The 19,371-nt window shown below is 46.0% G+C and overlaps 1 protein-coding gene across 1 annotated transcript; it reads left to right on the forward strand.

Annotated features, from left to right (window-relative positions):
* Positions 1-12,574: 12,574 nt before the first annotated feature.
* LOC128327509 (uncharacterized) lies at positions 12,575-18,714 on the forward strand. Its single transcript, XM_053256346.1, has 2 exons — positions 12,575-13,511; positions 14,930-18,714. The coding sequence occupies exons 1-2, from the start codon at positions 13,422-13,424 to the stop codon at positions 17,054-17,056; spliced, it is 2,217 nt and encodes a 738-aa protein (XP_053112321.1). The 5' UTR covers positions 12,575-13,421; the 3' UTR covers positions 17,057-18,714.
* Positions 18,715-19,371: the final 657 nt, after the last annotated feature.

A 19,371-nucleotide genomic window follows, 5' to 3' on the forward strand; every position in this document is an offset into this window, starting at 1 on the left:
CACACTCCCAAATGAAATAAGAATCTCTCTATCCCTAGTTGCTTTTAAATGACTTTTGAAAACATGTCTACAGTATTTCATCAGGCTTTCAGCTTATGATGTTTAAAAGTTTTATTTATGGTAATCTTAATATGTTATATGATTTTTAGGTTTTAGTTGCTGTTTGTTTACATTCTAAACCGTCTTGAGATTTTAAATAGTGTGGTATATAAATGTGTTAAATAAATAAATAAATAAATAAATAAATAAATAAATGTACTCTCAGAGCTTCTTTGAGAAATCCCGGAGAATGATTGAGGTGCCACAAGACCAAAGACAGGAAAATGTCCCAGTTTTCAAAAATCAGGGGGGGTTGGGGGCAGGATCCAGGAAACTAGACTGGTCAGTCTGACTAACAGGAAGGATGCTAGGATGAATTATAGAGCAATCCATCTTTAAGAATTTTGAGATCAATGTAGAGTATATTAGAAGCCAGCATAGATTTGTCAAGAATAAAAGACTAATTTGATCTTTTGATTGGGTAACCAGCTTAGTGGATTGTGGGAATGCTGTGGATGTCATCTATAGAATATAATTCTCTAAGGCATAACCATGGCTAAACCCATGCATGGCAGCTCTTGCAAGAGTTCGGAAGCAGCTACCAGGAATTGTGAGAGTTGGCAAGGAAGGAGGGAGGGAGTCGGAGGAGGAGGAAGAGGCAGTGACCCCATTGTGAGCCGCTGAGGATGGACAAGTAGGCAGCGGAAATGGGGCCTCTGGCCTCCTCGTGAGGAAGATGAGAGCTGGGGGGGAGGCGAGGGAGGTTGAGGAGATGGCGGCGCCACCACTACAAGTGGCTGGCAAAAATGGGTTGCCAGGCTCCTTGCGAGGAGGACAAGCACTGGTGGGGGGAGATCGAGGAGAAGGAGGCAGCGCCACTGTGAGTGGCCAAGCAGGCAGCGATAACAGGGCACCAGCCTCCTCGCGAGGAGAATGAGTGCTGCTGGCGGGAAGGGCAGCAAGGGAGACTGGCTGAAGGGATGGGCAGAGAACTGGCTGAGCCCTGAAATGGAGAGGGAGGGAGGGAGAACTAGGGGCGCAGATGCTCTGCCCCTGGGTTAGCTAGTTAGTTTATCCTGATTTCTGTAAAACACTTGACAAAGTACCCTGTGATATTCTGATTATCAAACTTGTCAAATGAGGGCAATGTTGGGGGTCATTTCAGGAGTTGACTCACTCCCATTACAGCAGAAATTAACAGGGTTTCAGGGGCAACAGCTTGTAAATGATAAGCATGGCGAGTCAAGGAAGGTTAAACTAATTTACTGTATTCAGAAGTACATGATGATAGAAAAGTCCTATCTCTAACTGCTGCTGGCTACATAGTGGTCAGAGGGATAGTTCCTGAGTATACTCTATCAGTTGAGGGGTCAAAGAGGCAGAGATAAACAAGAAAGAGAGGGAGACCCTCACTGACTATCTCTACACCTAATGCCCCAGTGGTCATTAGGGTTGCCAGTGCAAAACGTTGATGCTATCTGGAGCTGGATCTCCAACAGGCAAGAGGACAATATCATCAAGTGAATTCACAAATAGATGGAAATAGATGGAAAACTGACACACCCTTTGTCACTGGGGAGGGAAGGTGGCAAGCTTGCCTGCCTTCCCCAGTAGTGATGTGTGAGCCGGCTCAAGGCCCGGTCCAGCTCACACTTGAACTGGCCTGGCTCAAGGGAGAGCCAAAGCTGCTGGGCCAGTCCAGGGCTGGTGTGTGTGTGTGTGTGTGTGTGTGTGTATATATATATATATATATATATATATATATATATATATATATATATGAGAATGATGGACTTACCGCCATTGTGGGGCTTCGGGGTGTGTGTGGCCTGGGGGGGGGGATCTGCTGAGGTTCCCTCTCCCCGGCCAGCCTCCTCCCAGGTCTCCAATGACCCATTCCAGGTCATTTTTGCACTGGCCATCTTTATGCACTGCCAGTGGCCATGTTGGAGGCCACTACACATGCACGCTGTCCATCCGCATGGACAGGTCATATGCCAACAGTGCACAGAGGCCCCAAACAGGCCATTGGAGACTGGGGGGGCAGTTGGTGGGAGGGGGGACCTCAGCAGACCCTCCCCGTGGCCATGGCAGCACTCCCAAAGCCCCTCAATGGCTGTAAAATAAATTTTGTCTCCACCCAAGTTGGGCCCGAACCGGTTCAGACTCAAGCCAGATCGGGCCCGGCTCTAGTGTGTTCAAAACCAGACCAGACCTGTTTCAGTTCAAGTCCGGTTCTACTCAAACCAAATCGAGTTTTCCAGTTTTGCACACACCCCTATTCCCTGGCAGCCGGGCAGCCGTCATCCTCCACCACACCATGCGCCCACATGAGCAGCAGTGTGGCAGAGGGAGACGCTGGGTGTGGGATGACTTCCCCCCTCCCACATCCCAGGGTGCCCCAAGACATGAGTGCAGCAGCTGCTTTTGTTAGAGCAGCTGCCATGTTCAGCATGGCCGCTCCTTCGCCCTGGCACACTGCTGGAAATGGCAGAGCGCCAGGGGGAAGCCAGCTAACCCAGCAGCGATCATCCAGAGTATTACCGGCCAAGCTTAAGCAAACCACAGGTTAAGCAAAGGCTGGTTTTAAAAGTGGGGCTTGGTGCTGAGGCAATGCCTGGAGTGAACTTGCTCCCAACACTTCACATGCGCAGCCTAACCTAGGCTGGGCTGCCCTATCCTGGGTTAGGCTGTGTGTGTGAATGCACTTTATGTTTTTATGATTTTCACAGCAGTGTTTGTATTCTTAAAGAAAGCAGTAATTGCAGTAATCTTCCGGGTAGTGAAATCCAAAACGGATTGTGAGCAGCTCCAAAAGGATCTTTCAAAACTCGGGGAGTGAGTGACAAAATGGCAAATGTGGTTCAATGTTAGCAAGTGTAAAGTGATGCACATTGGGACGAAAAACCCCAACTTCAAGTATATGCTGATGGGATCCGAGCTGTCGGTGACGGACCAGGAGAGGGATCTTGGGGTTGTGGTGGACAGCTCGTTGAAAGTGTCGACTCAATGTGCGGCAGCTGTTAAAAAGGCCAATTCCATGCTAGAGATCATTAGCAAGGGGATTGAAAATAAAACGCTTAACATTATAATGCCCTTATACAAAACTATGGTGCGACCACACTTGGAGTACTGCGTACAATTCTGGTCACCACATCTTAAAAAGGACATTTTTGAACTGGAGAAGGTACAGAAGAGAGCAACCAAGATGATCAGGGGCCTAGAGCACCTTTCTTATGAGGCAAGACTACAACACCTGGGGCTATTTAGTTTAGAAAAAAGACAACTGCGGGGAGACATGATAGAGGTCTATAAAATCATGTATGGTGTGGAGAAAGTGGAGAGAGAGAGAGATTCTTTTCCCTCTCACACAACACTAGAACCAGGGGTCACTCCCTGAAATTGATTGCCAGGAGGTCTAGGACCAACAAATGGAAGTACTTTTTCACACAACGCGTGATCCACTTGTGGAACTCTCTGCCACAGGATGTGGTGACAGCCGACAACCTGGATGGCTTTAAGAGGGGTTTGGATGACTTCATGGAGGAGAGGTCTATCAATGGCTACTAGTCAGAGGGCTGTGGGCCACCTCCAGCCTCAAGGGCAGGGTGCCTCTGAGTACCAGTTGCAGGGGAGTAATGGCAGGAGAGAGGGCACGCCCTCAACTCCTGCCTGTGGCTTCCAGCGGCATCTGGTGGGCCACTGTGCGAAACAGGATGCTGGACTAGATGTGCCTTGGGCCTGATCCAGCAGGGCTGTTCTTATGTTCTTATGTTCAATGAATTAGATTTTAGTCTAATTCATTCTGGCCACAAAGCAGAACAAAAAATGCTTTCTGACTCATTTGATGTGGTCCCTCTTATTAATCACTTTCAATTTATAGGTTGTAAGTAACAAAACTGCGCTTAGGTTGGAACTACATGTAACAAAGAATCCAAGGCTTCTGCAGAAATGGCAACACCGTGATGCATCCTACCCTGCAATGTTTCATTCAGTACCATATCCTGATATGGCAATGGTGTGTGTTTCTCCGGCCAGAGGCAGCCAATGATGTGGAGTAGGGGTGGGAAGGGAAATAAGCAACATAGTATCAGGATACATAGGTAAATTGGATTAACATGAATCAAGATGGGGGGGTGACCCGTGGGGGTGGATTTGACACATGGCTGCCATTTTCCATGGCAGCCCCATGTTCTTTTAATACAAAATTCTGCCCATATGAATAACTGCAAAAGTAGAAGTATACCCATTGTAAAATGCAGTTCTCATTATCACACAGGTTAAGCTGCACAAGAGATATTTATAACCTGCATCTTGTTTATTCTACCAGTTGGAACATTAGATGGCTGACTTCTACCACAAAACCTTTTTTAGATTAAAACTGACCCTCCTCCGGTTATCTGTGGGCAAGTGCTAAAAGCAGCCAGAGATGATTGGCCATGGTTATTATAATAAACTTTAAACTTCAGCAAGGTGTGCAAACGACTGCAAGCATCTGCGGGAGAGATATCTTGTCTTCAGGAAATACAAGGTAATTTCCTCAGTCCTTTCTGTTCTGGAACAATTTGCCTTTTACCTTGATTCAGCTAAATGTAATACTCTTCCATTCTCTAACTGTGCAACTCTAATGCTAGCTTTAATGCTGACAAATGGAAATTGGACCAAATTCTGAATCCACTGATTTTAGCAGCAATGGTCATTCAAGTTCAAGGTTACAGCCTTCACCTAAAGTATGCATAGCTTTATGGATAATGCAAGTCAGGCCAAAAAAGAAAAAAGAAAAAAGCATAGGATCTGTGCTAACATGTAAAGTGGTTATTGTGTGTTATGAATGTACTGTAGCTTGAAATGAGGAAGATTTGCAGGTTGGGTTAAATTGCTTTTGGCTGCCTTATAGCAATGCAATGTTATGGATTAGAATAACATGAAGAACTATTTCTACATAATTGAATTCAGCTACTTGGCATACCCAGCCACTCACACAGAATGAAAATTAATTCAAGGATTCGAGAAGAAATGTGTTCCATTGATGATGCCAGATACTTTCTATATGAATGTGTTTTGTTTGTTACAGGGTGGTAGATGACATAAGCCAGGAATTCTCAACCTTGGTTCCCAGATGTTGTTGCACTACAACTCCCATCATCCCCTGCCACAATGACAAAAGGCCCACAAGATCTGCAGAGGGTCATTGTGGCTGGAGATGATGAGAACTATAGTCCAACAACACTGGGGACCCAAGGCTGAGAACCCCTGGCATAAGCAATATCCATAGCCAATGCTACTTGGGGTAAACCGTGACTAGGTTTAATCTGAAGAGTAGTATACTATATCTAACTGCTGTGATCCACTGGGTCTGCTATGCATGCAGAGGCTTTTGAAATGCACACAGTTCTTTGATCGGACAAGTTATCTCCTCCATTTCCATCAATGTGGTGGGATGTTCCACAGGCACAGTTCTATTCCCTGACCCTGAAAGAGAGCTCTGTATGAGCATCAAAGCCACAGAAATCATTGGCTTGCTCTCATGTCCCACTGTGCTGAGAACACCACATAACAAGATTTCTAATATTTTGCTTTGCAAGTATGCAGAATATGCACAGAGCATTTCTTCCCACAAGGAGTGATAGGAAACTCACAATCCTTGGCATTGGGGCTGGACAGATTAATCAATGGTTTAATTAAGTGGTGAACCTCAGGGTTTCTTAAACTTGGATCCTCAGATTGTTGGACCATCATCTCCATGGAGCTGCAGTCTAACAACATCTGGGGATGCAAGTTTGAGAAACTATGGGTTAATTAATAACAGATTTATATATATAATCATAGCTTTTCCTATGAAATGGTCTTGTGGAGAGCTGGTCTTGTGGTAGCAAGCATGACTTGTCCTCTTAGCTAAGCAGGGTCCACCCTGGTTGCATATGAAAGGGAGACTTGATGTGTGATATAAGATATTCTCCTCAGGGGATGGAGCCGCTCTGGGAAGAGCAGAAGGTTCCAATTTATCTCCTTGGTATCTCCAAGATAGGGCTGAGAGAGATTCCTGCCTGCCACCTTGGAGAAGCTGCTATCAGTCTGTGTAGACAATACTGAACTAGATGGACCACTGATCTGACTCAGTATACGGCAGCTTCCTATGTTCCTATGGTGTTTGGTTGTGATAGTGCCATTTTAGGGGCTTTGATCCAGCTTTGCACCACTGCAGATGGAACTGGAGCAGGGCTGGTGTCAAGTCTGCGGAGGCCTTCAGCAAGCTGCCCTCCATGGGCTCCCTCCGATTAGGTGGAGACTCCTAAGGTTCATGATGAGGCTTACTTTGGTGGATGGAATGGGGAAGAGGAGCTGATGCCAGTGGGATCAGCCCTACCATGATGCAGGGTGAAATGGGTTGCTTTGGGCGCCAGATTCTAGGGATGTGCACGGAATCGATTCTGTGCACTCCCAGGGGTGGGTGGGTGGTGCTTTAAATGGCAGGGAAGGCGCAGCTTACCTGCCAGCCCCTGCCCCGCCACTTTCCCTCTGCCGGCGCTCTTCCAAAAAGCGGGTGTGTGGAGCTGCAGCATGCCACCTTGCAGCCTGGTCCAGCATCGCCACGCAAATGGCTGACGTGCGTGCACATGGAGGCACACTGCAAGGAGGCACACTGCAGCCCCGCGCACCCACTTTTTGGAAGAGCGCTGTTGGGGGGAAGTGGCAGCGTGGGGGCTGGCAGGTAGGCAGTGCCCTCCCTACCATTTAAAACAACCCCTGTTCAGACGCCAGTAGCCTGAACCGGTTCAGCGCTCCTAGAACGGATCGCCAAACGGTTCCATGCACATCCTTACCAGATTTTGGGAGTCCTGGGGGTGGCATGGCAGCCCCCAAGCCCCACCCCATAGATGGCCATCAGTAGATGGAAGACAGAATAGCACCACAATGCTTTCCCTCTTCTCTTCCTAATAGAAAAGGAAGGAAGAAGGGTTGATCTGAAAGAAGGGAGGAACGGAAGGTGTGGTTTTAAGAGGCAAAAAGAGAAAGGGGGAGCAGCAGGGTGGAGCTATAGTTGAGCAGTTGGGTTCAAAGAACCATGGGGGGGGCAGCTCCTGAGGACCTTCCAGCTCCCTCCGAGTGATATTTTCTTCATTATTTCCCTCCGAGGAGCCACCGGGGAGAGGGGTGAACACCAGCTCCCTCTCCCCTAGCTCCCCTGGGGAGAAGGGAGGGGAGCTCTTTGGTGCTCCACTTCAGGCAGCAAAATGCCACTGGCCAACAATGAGCCAAGGAAATCATCATTCCCTTCCGGTGCACCCCCATATCCCACGATGGGACTTATCTCCCAGAGGGGCTATCAATGCAGGTGCCTCTACAGGAAGCCCATGTTTCAGGTGGGATGGAAAAGAGGAAGCAATCATGGGGTCACACTCTTGGTTGCGAGGACTGCTCTCCATCATCACTGCTGTTTGAAGGCTATGAACCCCAATCAGGGAGAGCAGATGGGGAAAGGATATTGCATTTTTCTTGCCATGGTCCCAACAAAAATGGCATTAAATGAAGTTGCTTCCTTCCTGGGCTAATAGCAGCTTCAGGGCCACAATCTCCATCGACATATGCAGTCCCAGTCTGGATGCTTCCAACACTGCAGCTGCTATTTAACTTAAAAAATAAAAATAAAAACAACCAGGGCCGAACTATGTGCTTAATGTCATGTTTGGCCCTTACATGAACTCAGTGGAACATCCTTTAAGATGCACAGGCTTTGGCTGCACATCTTGAGACTGATGCTATGTTTTTTTTGTCCTTATGTTGATTCAGAACCACTGCTTACCCATTTGCATTGACTTTCAAAATGATACGTGATTTGCTTGTGATGTGGTGATATGCTTGTGGTGACCCAGAGAAAAAACACAATCTATGACCTGTTACATTAAAAATTGTTTTTTCTTGTTGTTGTTTTTTTTAAAATCACAATTATAATATTGCTCTGTCCTTAGGCATTTCGGAAGATGAAAACTCCTATGTTGTACTTGTCTCTCTTTAGCCTAGTCTGGGCTCAGTCTGTGAGTATTGTTGTCTTTAGTCTGATAGCTAGGGAAGGCTGGTAAGAACCGTTGCTCTTTAACCGCCTTCAGACAATAGGAGAGCAAGTAGAGCTCATGGTCGCAGCACTAAAAGCGGGTAGGAAGTCCCGCACCAGTGCTGTCACTCACCCCCTCTTCAGCCATCTCACAGTTACACATTGTAACCATGGTTACAGGGCACACACTGTAACCATGATGGCTGCCAATTCTGTGCAACATTCAACAGCATTCTTATACAGTCGTCCTTTGCCAACCGCGAGGGTTCCATTCCTAGAAACCCTCGTGGTTGGTGAATTCGTGGTTGACAAGGCATTGAAATGAATGGAAAACAGGGGAGTAGGGGAATCACGATTGGGAAAGTACCTAAAAATAAAGAAAAAATGGGGGGAACCCCGACCCCCCCAAATGATCCCCTGACCCCCAGAAATGACCCCTGGTGCTTGGAAATGACCCCCAACTCCCCCCAAATCACCCCTGACCCCAGAATGACCCCCTGACCCCAGAAATCCCCCCCAAAAAACATCCAATTTCCCCCCCAAAAGGCACAAAACACGGATACTCGGGGTTGTAGTTGGCGAGAGTGGCTACAATTTCCCAGTCGCAGATACTCAAACCCGCGATTGGGAAACCCACAATTGATGAGGGACAGCTGTATGATGAGAAAGCGTATGTTCTGACATTCACAGATAAAAATAAGGCAGCCCTGTGTTACACCTCTATTTTCACCCCAGAGATCACTGCCTGAGCTCCCCACACTAAGTATGCATTTCCAAAGGCTCTTCTCTACTGCTGCACACATCATTCATTTACTCTGCCACAGCCTTTTCTATACTGGCTTGAAAAGGAGGGAGTGTCCCTAAACAAAGAACATAAGAAGAGCCTTGCTGGATCAGGCCCAAGGCCTCTCTATTTCCTACAGTGGCCCACCAGATGCCTATGGGAAGCCCACAGGCAAGAGATGATGAAGGCATGCCCTCTCTCCTGCTCTTGCTCTCCTGTTGCTGGTGCTCATAGGCATACAGCCTCTGAACCTGGAGGACACATATAACCATCAAGATGAGCAGCCATTGACAGACTTGTCCTCCGTGAATTTGTCTAAACCAGGCCTTTCCCCCCTTTAAAGCCATGCCAGCTGGTGGCCAACACCACATCCAGTGCCAACAAATTTCATTAATTATTGCTGTGTAAAAAAGTACTTCCTTTTGTCTGTCCTACATTTCCTGCCAATCACTTTCATGGGGTAACTTCTGGTTCCGGTGTTGTAAGAGAGGAAGAAAACACTCTTTATCCACTCTTCACACCATGCATGATTTTATCAACCTTTAAAAAATCATGTCTCCCTTTAATCCTCTTTTTCCCCTCCCCTAAACTAAAAAGCTCCACAGGTTGTAGCCTTTCTTCATAAGGAGGTGCTCTAGTCCCCCAGTCATTTTGGTTGTCCTCATTGGCATCTTCTATAATATCCCTTTTGAGATGCAGTGACTGCTTGGAATACTGCTTGGGAGAGGAGGGCTGGTCTTGTGGTAGCAAGCATGACTTGCCCCCTTAGCTAAGCAGGGTCCACCCTGGTTGCGTATGAGTGGGAGACTACATGTGTGAGTACTGTAAGGTATTCCCCTTAGGGGATGGAGCTGCTCTGGGAAGAGCATTTAGGTTCCAAGTTCCTTCCCTGGCATCTCCAATATAGGACAAGATTTATTTATTTTTTAATAGGACAAGCTTTTTTTATTGTACCAACAAACTACCAAAGCATATAGGGCTGAGAGAGATCACTGCCTGCAAGCTTGGAGAAGCTGCTGCCAGTCTGTGTAGACAATATTGAGCTAGATGGACCAATGGTCTGACTCAGTATATGGCAGCTTCCTATGTTCCTAATACACAGTATTCAAACAGGCATGGTCGGTTTCTGCTGGGATAGGAAGGGTAATGAAGGCAGGAGAGTATGACTTTAAAAATCACAGAAACTGCCACGGTTGCCCAGCATCCCGCAGGCCTGGCCCACTCTCTGCCCTGCTGCCAGTAGCAACTGGTTAGCTCTGCTCTGAGGTGGGAGATGATGGGGGTGGTGAAACACTGCTTTAAACAGTGGCAAATGTACCCACCACCCATACATTTTGGATGTGGAGGTGACTGTCCCAGCATCCCGTGGGCAGGATGCCCTGCCCCCAGTGCCCAGTTGGCCTCTGCGCATGTGCAGAGACCATCTGAAGGCTTAGTGTGGAAGGTTTGTGCTGTACTAACCCCTCAAATGACCTATGTGCATGTGTGAAGGCCAACTGAGCATTGTCGGCGGGGCAGCCTGCCCACAGGATGACAGGTCAAGCACCTCCATCTTGTAGAGCATTTTGGGTACAGGTGGCACGTAAGTATGCCACTGTTTAAAGCAGTATTTTCCTGCCCTCACACCCCACCCCACCCCCCAGAGTGGTACTCACCGGGAGCTCCTGTGTCCTCCTCATTATTAAATAGTTGTATGCAAAACATATTCCACCACATTTGGATATTTGGTCATGGGATGTGTGGCAGGAGGGGAAAGGGAAGAGAAGCCATGGGCTGCCATTTTCTGGCCATGCACATAACAACAATTTACGAAGGAAAGGTACAAGATAACAGAGACTGTCCCTCATTAATGGGGTCACTTGGGGTGTGTAAAACAGTAGGAAGAGCAAGAACGTTTGCAGCGACAAAGCAAAAGCTCAGGGTCCGACTCTGCAAATGGCATCATTGGTGCCATGGCAGCTTCTCTTCTAGGGCAAGTATGTGTGAGGTGATGGAATCTGGATTGAGACTGTCACTGGAGGAAAGGGTTAAAGCTCCCCTCCCCCACCCCAACACACCATGGTCTGGATCTGGACCAACCCCTCCAATGCTATTTAGAAAAGAAAAATCCAAGCACTTGATGGCCAGTGATGTACTTGACATGATGTGTAGCTTAGTCCTAAGTGTGGAGGCCTTTCTCCCCCATCAGTACTGTAGACAGCCATCTAGCAGAACACAAAAATAGACACATTCAGAAGTTGACATGAATGACTTTTTTTGTTTCTCCCTATTCTTTCTTCCAGGAGCTTCAACCCCATTACAGGAAAGCTAAGCAGAAATGTGTGGGAGAACATCAGGTATATTTTCCCCTGCCAAGTAGTTTCATGAAAATATGGCTGCCTTGATTGTCCGCTATTTATTTTATTTATTTCTTACATTTTTATACTGCCCCATCCAAAGGCTCTGGGCAGTGCTAGCTGAACAACGTGGGGAAACCCTGTCCCCACAAAGAGAAATGTGGGGAGCATTAGCAATGTCCAGCTAGCCCCTAATAAATACTTCTATGAGTCCGGTTTTACACACTCTTTCTTCCCAGAGCTCATGTATTCAAGTTACAACTGTATTCATTTCACAGAACCTTCCCTGGTTCTTCTTAACCCAATATTCTTCCAGGCTGTATCTCATACACCTGCACTCTGTAATGCATCAGCTCCAATGATAATTCTCTAACAGAATCTATATATTTATTTCTCCTGGGTGAGCCTTGGAATGTGTGTCCTGGCACCCAGCTGATTGGCTGGGCGGCGGAGGCGCCTGATTGGCTGAGGCGCACCCAAGATAATTGGTCGCCATGGTGGGCCCGACCATGGAGGCGAGGCAGAGGCGGCAGCAATTGGCCAAGCCACGGCACTTAGGCCGGCCGGAGACTGGGGCAGAAACGGGGGGGGAGAGGTAGCTGGCCCCAAAGCGAGCACAGATGCTCTGTGCAGGGTCGGGCAGCTAGTTCCAACTGTTCTAACTGATCTCTCCTCAAGGGGGTTTCCCAGACTCACATGCAGGACTTGTCTCTGCCAACTACACTTTGTATGAGATTTAACCCCTTCAGAACTAGAAAATTGTATTCAGCTTATTCTCCAACCTCATATCATCACACACCCACACTCCCCACCGCCCCCATGACTAGGATGGGCTGCTGGTGGATATATTATCTGGATCAGCCCAGAGGCAAGCGCTGAACCTCAGGATAATTTGTTGGCATGTACTAAACGTAAAGTGTGCTGTCAAGTCAATTTCGACTCTTGGTGCCCACAGAGCCCTGTGGTTTTCTTTGGTAGAATACAGGAGGGGTTTACCATTGCCTCCTCCCATGCAGTATGAGAGGATACCTTTCAGCATCTTCCTATATCGCTGCTGCTCGATATAGTACCAGCAGGGATTCGAACCGGCACCTTTCTGCTTGTTAATCAAGCATTTTCCCGCTGCACCATGTACTAGGGTCCACCTAATAGCACAGTGGGGAAATGATTTGATTAGCAAGCCAGAGGTTGCTGGTTTGAATCCCCGCTGGTATGTTTCCCAGACTATGGGAAACACCTATATCGGGCAGCAGCGATATAGGAAGATGCTGAAAGGCATCATCTCAGACTGTGTGAGAGGAGGCAATGGTAAACCCCTCCTGTATTCTACCAAAGAAAGCCACAGGGCTCTGTGGTTGTCAGGAATCAACACCAACATGATGACACACTTTTTCTTACTAGGGTCCTGGCCAGCCAGAGCTCTAGTGTGGAGATAAACAATCCTTAGGTTTAGGGCTTGCTGGATGAGCTGGCAAAGGGATGGAGCCAGAGCTAAGAGCACCTGCTTTGTGTACAGAAGTTCCCAGGTTCAACACCTGGCATCTCCAAGTAGGGATGGGGGAGCTCCAAGGTTTAAAGGAGCTGCCGGTACCCCTGGAGGTGGGAAGATGCCCTCTCACCACCCCCTCCCCCTCCAAGACACCCTTAGAAACCTTTCAAAGGCTGGATTCCTCTTTGATTGAAAAGAGGAATCCTTACCAGATTCCCCTTTACAAGCATCACCCTTTGAACTGTCAAAACGGGTCAAACTGGTCCATAACAGACCGGGCCCGGTTTGGTTTGAACTTGGAACAGTTGCCTTTTTAAAAAGCCAGTTTGGTTCAAGTTTGAATCAGTCGAACCGGGCCAGTGCAAATCAAACCCAGTTTGATTCAAACCCATTCTGTATACCTCTACTAGATGGCCCAATGATCTGACTCAGTATAAGGAGATTTCATATTTTCAGTACATTTCCCAGATTAGAAGACTTTGCCTGTTAGCTTTTAAGACGCCACAAGTTTCCTTTATGTTTTTGCTGTTAACAGATTAAGCTTGCCTGCCCCTCTAGAATTTGGAAGGAAGATTAAGTGTGCCCTCTGGTGGTTGCATAGTTCACTTGATCTTGAACCATTTCTTCCCCACAAGATAAGAAACAACCTTCCCTGAAATAAATGGAGAGTACAACAGTATCCAAGAGTATTTTTAATGCCATATTTTCTGTCTCTAGGTAATGGTGAAAGGTCGTCATGCCAAGCATGGGTTTTACATGTTTAATTATGTGTACTCATCTTCGGTACCGAATAATCAAACTCAGATTAAGGTAAAAGAATGCTTCATTTCATGTGCCTTATATGCTCTGCGGGTTTTGTAGTATCTTCAGTTGGTATCTGAGGATGCATTGTTTCATTCATCAGTTCTTCATGTCATCTCCAGCATCTGTGCAATTCACTCTCAGTAGCCTTTCCACAGTATGAGAGCACACTTGGTGCAGGCAGCAGGATTGGGCCTATGGTCCACAACTCTCACCTCATATGTGCATTAAAGATCATTTCTGGAAAGGTCTATGTACCCACATGAGAAATGTATTCATGGTTGGGGATTTGGCCTTTTCCAGCGTTCTTGGAAGTGCAGATAAAACCTACCTGTGGATGGCTTGAGTGCATACAGGTTCTTTCAGAAGTTATGCTGATCATGTAGAGAGGACAAGAGAGATGACAGAGGGTGAAGCACAACCAGTCTACATCCCAGAAGCTGCCTCTAAGTCCAAAAAGGTGTGGAGGTGTGCAAAACTGGAGGCTATGGCTAGCATTCACCTACCATTTGTTCTAGCAAAGTCAGAGTTAGTGCATGCAATTTTTTTCTCCCCACCCTCCTCCCTGCAGCCTCCAGAGCTGCCTGAGAAGTCATTGCTGAGTACAGAAGGGTCTCCAACCATGGCATGAGCTACAGTGTGGGCGGCTGTGAGGGGAGGGGAAAGCTCTCTGGGAGCACCTTCTGCCAGCGGAAGGTGCCTGCACATGGTTGCCACTGCCAGGGCCTTCCTAGTGCCTTCCTCTCCCCTTGCATCCATCTGCACTGCAGCTCACACTATTATCGAGGGGTCACTTGGTCCTCAGCAATTGGGGATGGGGCAGCAGCTCAGAGGGAGACCATCTATTTAGCATACAGGTTCCAGGTTCAATTTCCGGCATCTGCAGGTAGGCCTGCTAAAAATTCCTGGCTGAAGTCTTGGAGAGCTGCTGCCAGTCAGAACAGACAATACTGAGCTAAAGGAACAAAAGGTCTGACTCAGTATAAGACAACTTCTGATGTTCCTATGGTTTTCAGGTTGCACCGAGTAGAATGGAAAGGGAAAAAACCATGCACTAATAACTGCCTCACTGGCACCACTGTGGATGCTAGTATATATAGGTGGATAGCAAGGGCATAGCAAGGTTGGAGTGGGCCCCCAGTGACAAAAAGTGAAGATCGGCCCCTGCTCCCTCTTCTTTTTGGAAGAGGCAAGAGCAAAGGCAAGAGCAGAGCATACTGAGCCCAGGCTGTGCCCTGCCCCCTTTCCTCAGGAGTCCAGGGACATATGTCCCAATATGTTCAATTATAGCTATACCCCTGGTAGGTAGACCAGTATTTAGTAGGAAGCCTGCTAAAAGTCTGCATTCTTTTTTAAATATAATGTTTTAACCAAAGAATGGCATGTTACCATCCAAATAAGCATTTTCTTTTGGAAATACAATTTAGAAAGAAGAGGATGACAGCAAGGACATTTCCAATGCCACACCTGAATCAGACACGAAACATGTACCAAAGAAGCCTACTGACAGTCATACAGCATCAGGGAAGAGTGAAGGGAGTAAAGAGCTAGTTGAAACTAGAAGTGACAGAAAGCCTGAAGATCCAACACCAACTGAAAGCAGCCAGAATCTGTATGGACAGCATGGAAACACTCAACATTGGAGTCTCTATCAGCATCACATACAGTTCACGGTAGGCAAAGGAGGAAATGAAACTACTACAGGAGATACCATAATTGAAGTAGATGGGAGTGGAGATGCAGGTTTTCCTGGCCAAGTTGACAGCCATCTTGGAATTGTTATTGGCAATGGACAACATAATGCCCAAGGCAAAGACCATAAAGACACAAGAGGCAATGGCTATAATAAACCTTTGGGGAAAGAGACAGATGGTAAATCTGGGATATCTAGTAAGATCAAGTCATCAAAAGACGGCTACATCAAAACTAGGATAAAAGAGAATGATGCTGATGTCATCCAAAAAGTCAGTTCTTATATCCCAAAGAAAAGTATAGATGTACAGAGCAAAGATTATTCAGAGGTTGATTTCAAAGGCAAAACTGATGTCACCAATAAAAAGCCAGGTAGAGAAGAAAGTGGTCACCTTGAGTTGTTAGACAAAGGCAAAAGGGATAATTCTACCTCCAAAGGACATCCTCATTCTAATACCCAAAGCAACATTTCTCTAGATCTTCTAATGAAAATAGGAAACAAAATAAATGGAAGCAAACACACAAATTTTTCTGACATGGATGAAATTAAAAGCACAAGTAAAAAGGTTGTTAGCAATACTAAAGTGCAGAAGAAAAGTGAAGATGGATATGCTACGATTATTATTAAACTGAATGGACAGAAGGACAGATCTGGAGTTACCAAAACAACAAAAGAAGGCAAAGTAAGAGATGATATAACTAGTGGCAGCCACATGAAAGCAACTGGGGTCATCAAACCACATAAAAAAGAAGGGACAGTGGATGGCATTGATGGAAGGTCCAACAACCATATTGAAATGGCAGGTGTCTCCCAGATACATAAAGAAGAAGGTGAAGCTGGTGTCACAGGGAAGTTTATCAGTCAAGTTGAAGATCCTGTTTATACTAGGACAGGTAAAACAAGCCAACAGGAAATTATGTTGAGTGGGAAGCTTAACAGTTCTGTGGATACATTTGGAGTTACTAAGTTACAGCCAACAGAAGGAGATCAAATTATTACCCTTAGAGGAGTTTCTGACATCCAAGTATCAGATCCTGGTACAATACAGCAAGGCCAAAAAGGAATTGGGGGAATTGGTATCATTCACAGGAAGTCTAATACTGGCAAACAGGGTTTTGGTTTCACCAAAGCTCATCAAAAAGAAGTTGGCAGTCATGAAAAAATAAACAGAAATGCTCATGCAGGCAAGTTGGATGATCCAGATCTGCGAGGAAAAGACAAGGACAGGCCTGGTGTCACATTTCAAGAAGGCAGCAAGGACATCAAAAAAGTAAAGATAAATTACAGTAAAGACACTGGCATTGCTGTAGGTCTTGAGAGAAGTAAGATAGATTCTTCCAGCCCCAAAGAAGAACACAGAGGTCAGACATCCAGTGGGATCAAAAGTGCTCTGTCTCTACATCATGGATTGCACAGCAATATCAAACATGGCCAGAGTAAAGCCTGGAAAAGCCAAGGGCATTCTTCATCCACTCTGAAGAATGATGGGGAAAGTATAAGGTCAGGCAAAAAGGGCTCTCAGGTTCACCCTGGAACATATGGAGGCAGCACAACTAAGCGATACCATGGGCATTCAGGCACCTGGCAGAGAAAGAGAAGTCAGCATGATACAAAGAGTAAAAGGGTGAGGAAAGTTCATGGAAAAGAGAGCAGCTCCTCATCTGAGAGCGAGGAAAACAGCAGGCATGACAGTCGCCAGTCATATGAAGACTACCAGAATGATAAGCCTGACAGTTACCAGTCAGCTGAGAGTGCTGAGCAAGACCTCTCTGCTGAAAGTAACCAAACTGGTGATCACAGCCGAATGGAAGGCCAGGAGACCTATTCCCGAGAAGATTCCCATGAGCACCAAAGCAATTAGGAATTGCTTAAATTTGTAAACAGAAAAGGCCTGATGGCGCTCAGTACATATATTTAGGCCATATGTACTACAGATGCACAAATCAATTTGAGCTCGAAATGGGCCATTACAAGTGTTTTGAGCTCAAAATGAAACAGCCCCATTTCGACTTGAAACTTAGCATGTTGGCCCGCCTCAGAGGTCTGCTCTACTAGGTTGACCAGTCCTCTGAGGCGGGCCTACTCACTGTGTCTACACATGAGCGGAGGGCTCGACTACCCGTTGACCCCAATCAGCGGTTTTTCCAGGGAGAACTGGTCTACCGATTGGGATCAGTGGGTAGACCAGCCCTCCACTCCGGACTTGGCATGTTGGCCCGCCTTGGAGGACTGGTCTACCTGGAAGACCTGTCCTACCTGCAAAACCAGTCCTCCGAGGGAGACCAGTGTGCAGAGGGCTGGTCTACCCACCACATGAGGCGGGTAGATCAGGCCTCTGCGCCAGACAGCATGTCGGTCCACCTTGGAGGACTGGTCCACTGATCCCAACTGGTGGACCAGCTATCAAGGTTGATTTGTCGAAACAGCAGGCAAAAACTGAGGATTTTGTAATTCATTTTGAGCTCAAAACAAATTGCAGAATCTATTTTTTTAATCTCTAATATGTAATCCATAATTAATTGATGATGTATGTGGTGTAAAATCAAAATAAGGGACTGTCATTATTTTAAGGGACTATCATTAGCACTGAACCAAAATTTCTCACAATCTATTGTAAGTATTTTCAGCAGTGCCAAAGTAAAGTTTTTCTTTTATAGTTATTTTCTGGCACTACTGGCAAAAGTTTTAAGAGTATTCATTTAAATTGGCCCTCATTTGTTTTCACTTTCTATTGCCCTCAGTGATGTCATAATGCTGCCAGATCTGATTGGCTATGTAGGACCATGACTTCATCCTATTCACATTGTGATCCCTGATTCAGTGAGGATCACCCATTTGGTTAATCCCGGAAGAAAGCATCAGCAGATATTATTATTATTATTAACATTTATATCCCGCTCTTCCTCCAAGGAGCCCAGAGCGCTGTACTACATACTTAAGTTTCTCCTCACAACAACGAACAACCCTGTGAAGGAGGTTAGGCTGAGAGAGAAATAACTTGCCCAGAGCCACCCAGCAAGTATCATGGCTGAATGGGGATTTGAACTCAGGTCTCTCTGGTCCTAGTCCAGCACTCCAACCACTACACCACACTGGCTTGCAAGATAAAAAGTTATGGGATGATGCTGAAGAAGCAGTCAGGAAAAGCAATGGCACCAAACAGGATTGAAAAGGGGTGTATATTAGTGCACCAAGTGCTTTTTCAGAATAAATTTATACTTCACCAAAATGACCTGAAATCAAAAGCTGAGATGATTTGTCATAGTTCTAGTATTATATAAATACTAATATACAAATATTAATGTAGTCATGGCATTTAAGTTATTTTACAGTAATGTTCTCAATCTAACTTTGATGGTATAGTAGCAAATTATTAGCTGGAGAACTGATTCAGTTTTATTATTTTTATTTTCCTTTAAGAAAAACATATGAAGCAGTAGTGCTATATTTATAAAATACAGCATGCATGCTAATAACTGATGGTATGATAATGTTGTATACCAATAAAGTACTGGAAACATCCAACTCTTAATCCTCTATTTATTTATTTATTTGGGGCGGGGAGTGTTTCCATGTCGCCCCATGGGAACGTAATCCTAAGGACTCCAGCTAGCCAGTTTACCATATTAGTGGTGGACTTTCATTTCATTTTAATGAGAGGAATGATTTTCTTTCATTTCAATGGGAGAATGAAATGTGCTTAACTGTTCCCCACTGAAATCAATGGGAACTAAAAGTGCTGAATTTTGGCTGGATTGTAGCCAGTGTAAACTAAATAGCCTTCTATTTATTTAGGTGCTGTACTATATCTAGTAATCTTTTATGTTGTGTTGTTGAGAAGTTTGTCCCAGTGGGGATCCTGTAGAGATTGTGTGGGGTGGAGTAAGAAAGAAAACGGGAGGGAAAGGAGAAGGAGAAATCGCGTTGTTTTTGAATAAACTTTTAGTTAAATCTACATAAGATTTCTTTGAGTCTGTGAGGGGAAGCAACTATAAAACATTAGGCTTAATTAGCACTGTGGGTGGCAGATCCCAGGTTTAGAGGCAGGATGCCTCTGGCTACCAATCGCAGGGGAGCAACATCTCCTGCTTCTAGGCTTCCCAGAGGCATCTGTGGGCTACTGTGGGGAAAGGATGCTGGACTAGATAGAGACTAGCAAGGCTCTTCTTAAGCACA

Source organism: Hemicordylus capensis, chromosome 5 (genome assembly GCF_027244095.1).
Source record: "Hemicordylus capensis ecotype Gifberg chromosome 5, rHemCap1.1.pri, whole genome shotgun sequence".
NCBI lineage: Eukaryota > Metazoa > Chordata > Lepidosauria > Squamata > Cordylidae > Hemicordylus > Hemicordylus capensis.

What these genes read in the sequence shown, in the direction of transcription:
- LOC128327509 (XM_053256346.1), top strand. Translation starts at nt 13,422, where the DNA reads ATGGTGAAAGGTCGTCATGCCAAGCATGGGTTTTACATGTTTAATTAT. An exon ending in ATAATCAAACTCAGATTAAG is followed by an intron (nt 13,512 to 14,929) that starts GTAAAAGAATGC and finishes AATACAATTTAG; the next exon opens with AAAGAAGAGGATGACAGCAA.